Genomic DNA, 8,827 nt, shown 5'->3' with positions numbered 1-8,827 from the left:
GTTCAGTGGCTAAAAATGATCTAAACTCTGAATTGATCACATCCCCTCCCTCCCCTCGGCCTGGTCCCATGTTAAGATGACTCTTCATAGTGGGGACTGGGTTATCACTCCTCCTCTCCTTCTGTTTCCTGATTTTAAAGCTGACATTACATCTTAGGAGCTTTCTTGGGTTCTTTGAAGTCCCCTACCTGGCTCCTCTGACTGCAACTCTGGTGATGCTTGACACCTTTCTTTCATTTGGTCACCACCCTCTCAGGCCCTGTTTCTGCAGGGGTCTGTGCCACTTAGGCCACTAGCTGTCAGATTCCACTCTAAGGCAGTAGCCCCCAACCAGGAGACCAGTGCTTTTGTGAGAATTTAATGCCTGATGATCTGAGGTGGAGCTGAAGTGGTGATGCTAGCACTGGGGAGCAGCTGCAAATACAGGTGAAGCTTTGCTTTCTTGCCCGCCACTCACTTCCTGTTCCTAACAGACCATGGACTGGTACCTGTCATTCCTGGGGGCTGGGCACCCTTGCTCTAAAGGAATCTCTTGGATAGGGGTTTGTTCCAGACTACGTAGCACTTGTTTATGCTTATGCCAGGTTCTTTTCTCTCTCTCTTCTCTCTCTCTCTTAGTTCATCTGGTCCCAGGAAATGTCCTCTCAGTTTGACTGGCCACTGAAGAGATTTTGGACACAGAGGCAACCCCTCCCTAACCACCACCAGCTGTTTGGCAGGCTGGGTTTCCAGAGACCACAGCTGAGGTCCCAGCTCCTTTTCTAAGTTTGAGGAGGCAGCTCTATCAAAGACTCTTCAGATGTACCTTCTGCTAGTCTCATGAGGGGAGGAGGAGAGTAACGAGGAAGCTGTCAGCCCAGTTATCCAAGGTTGTATGGGGAATTTATATTCTGGCTGCTTTATTTTTTCCTTCCTTCCTTCCTTTTTTTTTTTTCTTTCTTCTTTTCTTTTCTTTTCTTTTCGTCATTTCATTCATTCATTCTTTCCCTTCCTTCCTTCCTTCCTTCCTTCCTTCCTTCCTTCCTTCCTTCCTTCCTTCCTAATTTCAAGAGAGTTTTCTTGAATTGTAATATAAAATTTTCTTCTTTGAGTACTCTTATTATTTGTATATTGATCAGCTTTGCCTTTCTAATAAATTTCCTCTTATATCCTTCTATTTCTCTTTAGGAATTATCTGCTTTGTTTGTTTGCTCTTGTTCTTTCTGGATGAGGCTTCGTTTTAGAAATAATTGTGTCTTTAAAAATGTCTAATTCTTAAAAAAAATTTAAATGTCTAATTCTTTTTTTCAGTTTTATTATCACATTTACAAATTTTAAAAATTCTGACATGTTGTTCTTTCATGATTTCTATCTTCTTAATTTCTTTTAGCTCATTTTGAAATGCTAGGTTGCAATTTTCATTTGTTTTACTATAAGCACATCTTTTTAGTGTGCTTTCATCATAAGAATTTATTATGTTTCATGTCTTTTTTCTTATGTAACTTTGCCATGGGGTTTGATTATGATCCTTTTCTGGTGCTTTTTTTGTTTTTAATGTGAAATCATTTTTCTGAGACTTTGGGTCAAAGAGATGGATCCCAGTAGCTTTCCAGTTTTGGCTCTACAGCTCTCTCTTGTGTCATTTTTGTGAAGTTCATGACCTCGACTTTTTAAGATTCCAGGGCAATGTTCCTCTCTCCTATCTTTAGCTGACTTTTCTCTTTCCTTTGCTTCTGTTCCTATCCTACTCAATTTGGATTCCATTTCCAGTGGTTTTCGCCTAGGGTGAGACTGTGTCCTGTAAGGAAGAGTGTTCTAATTGTTTCTACTGAGAACCTGTGGGAGATTTAGGAACGTTCCTACTTTCAGGTACATCAGATGCCCCATTGCCTCTCTGCTTCCTCTCACACAGATACTGATTCCAAGAAGGTCTTGGAGCTGTCTGCCGCTACCCTTTTTATCATGAGCTTATCTCTAACAGGCTTTTATCTGTGGGACTCATGTTGACCTAAATTGGAGGAGAGGTCTCCAGAGCCCAATAATATCTCCGAGGCACCTGACAAAAGCAAACTTACCAAAGAACCATGGTAAGTTTGCTTTTGTCAGGTGCCTCAGAGATATTATTGGCTCTGGAGAAATTTTTTATATTGGTTTCTCAGCTTGGGAGTTCTTGGACCATGTATCAGACCTCAAACCAGAATGCAGACAGGCCCAAAGATAATAATTTTCAGAAGAGACTTTCTTTTTGACCCAGAATCCGGGTTAATACAGATGAGCTTGTGGCACTGGTGGATTTCTTTCTGGTGTACCTTTTTACCAAGAAGATAGCTCTCAAATTTTTGGATTTATGCAAATATTTCACCTAGCTCAGGGCCAAGACTTCAACTCCTGTGTCACGTGGCCATGAAACCCAAGCTCTGGGTTACTGAGCCTGGCAAGTGCCTCGGGCAGCCCCAGCTTCAGCTCACACTTTGCTGGTCTTTAATTTTTGGCCCCTGAGATTCTTCTTTATGTTTGTGAGATCAACGATGCATTTAAAATTTTGTTGATTATATTTTTTTCCAGCATTTCTAGGTGTTTTATAGCAAAGAAATTTTTAGATTATTTGCCCACATTGCTAGTCTCTAGCTAAATAACTCTAAAATTATTTTCACTTAAAAAACTCACTGCATTTATCTTTGAATAGTTATGATGCGATTTTTATTCTCTTTTTGATGCTTTTTTATACTTTCTATATTTTTTCATTTAAAATATGTATGTATTTCACTTGGAATCAAGATTTTAAAAAATTTTAGTCACACTGTATGTTTTTCTAGACACACTAAGTAGTTGTGATTTTTAAAGAGTTGTTATTGTTTTGGAGAACTGTCTTAAGATTTTCTTTGCAATAATGCTGACTCCAGGAAGGTGGTGGTGGGCATCAAGCAGACCCCAGTGGGTTCAGGTTTTGCCTTTGAGTCCTAACACGTTAGGTTCTCAACATATGAAAGCAGTGCTTAGGGTTTGGTGGGATGTCTGGTCCACTTCAGCAGGGCAGGCCTTAGCTCCAGCTTCTCTCCTGCTTGGCTTTCTCCACTTAAGTCATTCTTAGATATGTCATACTGTTACCAGCATTGGGGTTCTTGAGTTCCCCTAGATAGAAAGCGAGAAGAAACCCCAGAAAAATTTCCAGACAGATTTTATGAAGCTTATGCCCGACCACAAGAGAGAAAGCATAGAGGAAAGGACGGTCCTCTGAACTGGCTCGTGGGTTGGCTCTGCTTGGCTGCTATGACAACCTGGGGATAGAGCAAGTTGCGGGAAGGGCAGGCTTTTTGAAAGTGGCGGGCTTTCTTTACCCGTTACTTGCCTGGTAACCGTGTTCATGCCTGAGCTGTGGGGTGGGATGGTGGATTGTTCATTATCGCCACCCCAAGAAGGTCGTATGCAGCGGTCCCTAACCTTTTTGGCACCAGGGACCGGTGCTCCTATGAGAATCTAATGCCTGATGATCTGCAGTGGAGCTGAGGCAGTGATGCTAGTGCTGGGGAGCGGCTGCAAATACAGATGAAGCTTCTCTGGCTGGCCCGCCGCTCACCTCCTGCTGTGCCACCTGGTTCCTAACAGGCCGTGGACCAGTACTGGTCGGCAGCCCCAGAGTGGGGGAACCCCTGGTATAGCAAATAAATTTTGGCCAATTGCAGATACGAAGCAGTCATTTCCACATCTGTATGGACATCTGTATTGAAGTAAACGTTTAGAAGGGAGATAAAATCAGCTACTTCTGCATTTTTGCGTAGAGAATGATGGGGTGGTGGCATTCCTTCGTCCTTGGCTCCAGTCCCTATGCTGTCTTAATACCATATATATGTATCATCACTGATGGTCATTTCCATATTCACATCCGTGTTCAAGGCACTCATGCTAGAAAAGACATCATTAAAAAGCCGTTTTTAAATTAGATTTTTAACAATGCTTTCTTTTTCTTTTACTGCTTTCGATGACCTTGAAACTCCTGGGTTCCAACAGAAACACTGACACTGCCATTGAACTCAACGATTCCAGCAGCTACAACAAGACGCCCTCTCCAGTGGCATCGCCAGTCAATTTGAATATACCCATGAGAGCCGCCTTGAGCCACAGCCTCTGGGAACAAGAAGATCCAGATGAGTACTTCCTGCACGTTCCTGTAGCCAGTTCCCTGGGAGAGAACTTGTTGGGTCCCTGACATCTAGCCAACAGGACGATCTTCTCTGGCTTCACTCGGTATACTGGAGTGAACCTCCAGTAATGCTGTTTCCCCACTGTGGCTACAACCTCCAGTAATGCTGTTTCCCCACTGTGGGCCAAGTGATCACGGGAAGAATAAGATGTTTATAAACGGTGCTTTCCTACTACCACCAATAAACCTCCAAGTGAGTTCCTAATTGTTGTAGGTTGTGCTGTGGGGGGCTCCAGGTCGGGGGAGGGCTAATTAGGAACAGGAGCTCATTTCTTGGGAAAATAAGTGGGAAAAACTTTCCGTCTGCTCAGTTAAAATCCCAAAGCAGCCAAGCAGAGCCAAGAAAGGCAATCCAGAGGAAAGGGCCTGGGGAGAAATCCAACTTCTTCTTTCAAAGAGAGAGGGGAAATCAGAGGCAGGGCTGCTCCAAGCCCAAAGTTAAAAAAAAAAAATCCTGAGAATGATGGTGACCAACTGGGAGATACCTTTGTGTTGCCCCACCTACCTCAAGCAGGAAATTGAGTCTTTACTGCCCAACTCTGTGTTAGCATAAAGCTATGAAGGCTCACCCTGGGCCATGCAAACTGGTTGCTAATGAAGACATGGCTTCTGGCAAAGAAGGTGGTGACCACCTATCACAGGAAGTCCGAACTGATTTGACTCTTCCTACCCAGGACCTAATTAAAGCAAACTGGAAGACACAATGTCTGTGTATATGAGAGACAGGATAGGGACTTTGGCCAACCTCTGGACAAGTGGGGACTATTTACCTGGAAAATACTACGACAACGTTCATTAAGCATTTATCAAGCTCCTAATAGGTGCCAGACACTGAGCTCGATGCTGGGAATGTTAGAGAGAACAAGACATGGACAAATTACCTGCCTTTAGAGAGGGTATGGGAAAGATATTGAGCCCCATTTTGGAGATACAGGAAGACCATTAAGGTTGACATGATGTTTGAGCCGCCTGGTCTGCAAATCAAGGCTGGCAGACCTGCTTTCCTGTAGTTCACATTGTAGGAAATAGAGTGATGGAGGGGGAAGGAACGGGGCCACCCTTACATTGTGCCCCCTCAGTTGGGCTGAGGAGTACATCCTGGAAAGATTAAGGTAGGAAAAACATCTGAGCTGAGAAGATGCCTAATGTTCATGGGTTGCTTCCTGCCTCTAATAAAAATAAAAACAAAACAAATTTCCTCCTGGCATGGAGGAAACAATCAAATAAGCTGAGCATTGTTGTTGCTGGTGAGGGACATCTAGAAGCTAACTTAGAAAACACTAATGGTTTCCAAATGGGTTGGGCCAGTGGGATGTCCAGACAGGAAATCAGAGGGAGAGAGGAAAATGGGGTCAAGACAGTTATTGTCTCCTATGTAGTTGTGTAAGGCTGGCCGTGTCCCTTTACTACGCCTCTCATGGCTGCCTATTCTGGTCAACTCTCTCTCCTAGTTCTAGTAACTATCCTCTCCCCTTACCCCTTAGGTCCATTGTATGGTCTTAGCTAACTGGATGCTCCTTCCTGAATTTTATATCTTGATCAAGGATGTTGCTCATCCCCACAAAGGTGAGGGGGTGGGGCAGCATCCTGACCAGGGAGCTCTGGCTGTGTGACCGTTGCTGGACTTCCGTTCACCTTATTGCTTCTCTTTTGGTTCCTGCCTATCCCCCAAGCCTGGTTCCTTAACTTTCACTTGTCAACCCCTGCCCCCCGCCAGCCCATAATCTTGCAATAAATTCTCTTTGGCTTAAGTTGGCCTGTCATTTCCTGTATTTACAACCATGAAGTCTAATTACCGTGGTACTGTTCTCAGAAAAGTGGATGCTGCTACATAGGCAAACATGGCAACCACAGGTATTTTATTGGTTTGTGTATCCTCCAATGCTTGGTCCTACTAAACACCCAATTAAAGGTTTTTGAATAAATCCATGTCTGCCATAGCCAGCTCGGGCTGCCCTACATTGCTCCCGCCCCCAACAAGGGAAGAAACCAGGAACAAGGAACAACCTTTGCTGAATGGTCTTATCACTCAAACCCATTTACCAGAGACTATTTCTTAGATGAAAATAACACCACATGAGGGGGTCGTAAACCTTTTAATGGCCAATAAATACACCATTTAAAAGAGAAAGGAAACAAAACATTGTTATCAAGAGTCAATTAGCGCCCACCAGGACATGACATTTGCGAAGCAATCCCCAAACAACAGGAATGCATCTTAAAATTTCTGAAATAGAAAAAAAAAAAAAAAAAGCTCAGAGATAGGGTTCAGAGAAAAGGTCCTCAAGGTTTAATACCAAGAGATTAAAGCTTCATGAATATCCTTCTAAGTCTTGAGGAAAATAATAAACAATTGGTCAATTAAGATTTTAGTGATGTTGATGAGACAGCAGGTAGAGAAAGCAGAGGACCTGGAGACACTGAATTCGTAGCAATGAGGGTCCTGACCCGGATCCTGGGGGTACCCAGAGGTTCACTAATGATCTCTCAGTACCACATACCATTGATTTAGAAAACAAAACAAAACAAAACAAAACATAAAAGGTCTCATCTCAGCAGGAACCCCGTAAGGTTTGTTTAGCCAGAATCCCCCTTACCCTAACGTCTCCTCTTCATATTTTCCACCCACTGGCTCCCACCCTGCTCCTCAAATTCCCCTGTGCTCATCCTGCGCTCAGAGTTTAGCCCAATCTCTCTCCTCCGCTGCAAGATTCCATGGCAGTGGTCCCTATACCCATTGCAACAATAAAATCTTCCTTACCATGCTTAAAAAAAAAAAAAGCCCACAAAGGGTCAATCTTAAGAAATCTGAGGCTATGATTTCAAAAGAGAGAAACAACCACTGAAAGTGGTAAAGCTTCATAAAACGAGCATTTAAAACAAAAATTTAGAATTATTAAGGCTAAGGCCACTCACAGGAGCTATAACTTGAAACAATCAGGCATACAACAATCTAGAGATTTTCTGAGAGGGGGCAGTTCCCCTCTGTCTCCTATTCCTGCCTAACTTAGGATAAATCAATTTCCTTATTGGGGATATGGATTTTTAATTAAAAATTACTAAAATTTCTAATTATCCCCAAACAAAAGAGTGTTTTTGAATGTTAGCAGTTGCATAGTAACTGGAAACACATCATATGTCCATGACATATAAAGAAATATTCATAGATAGTTTCTTTTTTTCTAAACTGGCTTTAGCCCCTCAAAGTCTTCAGTTAAGCACACTGGCTTACACAAAGAAGGAAAGGAATTTCTGTCACATCAATCCCTGTCCTCGCTGCCATTCAAGGGCCATATCTAGATGCAAGAAGAATATGCCAACTAGTGCTATGGGATTGTCATACACATACTCAGGACATGACATTTGTAAATGCTTTGCATTTTTAAAAGCGTCTTCATATCCACAATCTAATGTGATTCTCATAATTATGTGAGAGAGCTGTTATTATGAACTACACTTCACAGGTAAGAAAAATCTAGAACAGCCTGGCATAAGCTTTGGGCAGCTGGTGATTCTCAAAGTGCAGTAGGGCAATGGCCTCTGGGCCTCTCCTCACAGGCGTCAGTCCCCATCGTGCCCATTCCTGTCAGCTGTCATCACTGAGACCTTTGGTTGCAGGCTCAGCCCAGCCTCTTTGCTAAGCCAAGAGGCCCAGGCAGCTTGGAAATCCAGATTCTCTCACATGCCAGACAACTGCCACTGCCACTAAGTGGCACTGCACGGCAGCTGAGACTCTAATATATTGAATCTGCACCTCACAGCCCCATGACCCAGCAAGCTAACCCTTGGGATTTAATTGACCTCACAATAACTTCACTCCACCCCAATTGATTATTTGGGACCCACTTAACAACGTACAGTGGAGTTTTACCATTTTTAAGTAACCAATTCAATACATCTTTACGGGGCTTTTTTTGTAACTACTGCATTCTGGTTACAGCTTCTGATTAGATTTCTTTCTGACTTTTTATAGTCATGTACAAGCATGTATTGGAATATATATTTTAGTTCTAGTCCTCCTTTATATTACAGTTGGGGTAGCATATCAACTTTTAATGTATATAGTTGAATCATAATCACTGAATTTTATTTCAGAATAGTAAAAGGGATGTTACAAAATATTTGTCATGAAAAGGGGACTTGGGTTTGACAGGGTTGAGAACCGCTGTATTGGAGTATTGACCTCCTGGATACTGCCCTTCGGACTCTGATGATAGTTTTCAGCCTCTTTGGCTATCCCCACTTTCTACTACTCCCACCTCAAACTGGGGCTGCTCCTGGAGGCCCCTCCATCTGCTGGTCCCACACCTCCCTAGCGCTCAGGGAAGCAATGCCTGACAGCATTGTTTACACTCCAGTACAATTCCAGTGGTGTCATAGCCTGCTCCTCAGGCATTTTGCCGCCTTCCCCAGTCCCACTGTGACATCTTTTCTGTCCCACCCTCATTCCAACTTACTTCTCAACTCCAGTCTCTTCTGGACTGTCTGTCCAGTGAGAATCTGGGCTATGTCTCTCCTGATAGTTTTTAAATGTCTTTTTCTCTAGTTGGGAGTGTATCCTGTTCTCATGGTGTAATCTTTCTCAATTCAGCCGGAAGATCTCAAAATTAGTGAGCCCAGCAGGGCTTTTCTGCCTCTGCTAAGACA

At 43.2% G+C, this 8,827-nt stretch overlaps 1 protein-coding gene across 1 annotated transcript in view; it reads left to right on the top strand.

Annotated features, from left to right (window-relative positions):
* GARIN1A (golgi associated RAB2 interactor 1A) overlaps positions 1 to 4,385 on the top strand; it is a 15,165-nt gene extending 10,780 nt beyond the window's left edge. Inside the window, exon 5 of the mRNA XM_039860741.1 lies at positions 3,988 to 4,385. Within this exon, the coding sequence (XP_039716675.1) occupies positions 3,988 to 4,186 (199 nt within the window). The 3' untranslated portion in view covers positions 4,187 to 4,385. The remainder of the gene's footprint in view (positions 1 to 3,987) is intronic.
* The last annotated feature ends 4,442 nt before the right edge of the window (positions 4,386 to 8,827 follow it).

This window comes from Pteropus medius, unplaced genomic scaffold (genome assembly GCF_902729225.1).
Source record: "Pteropus medius unplaced genomic scaffold, Ma_sr-lr_union100, whole genome shotgun sequence".
In the NCBI taxonomy this organism is placed as follows: domain Eukaryota; kingdom Metazoa; phylum Chordata; class Mammalia; order Chiroptera; family Pteropodidae; genus Pteropus; species Pteropus medius.
This window is presented reverse-complemented; position numbering and strand designations above follow the sequence as displayed.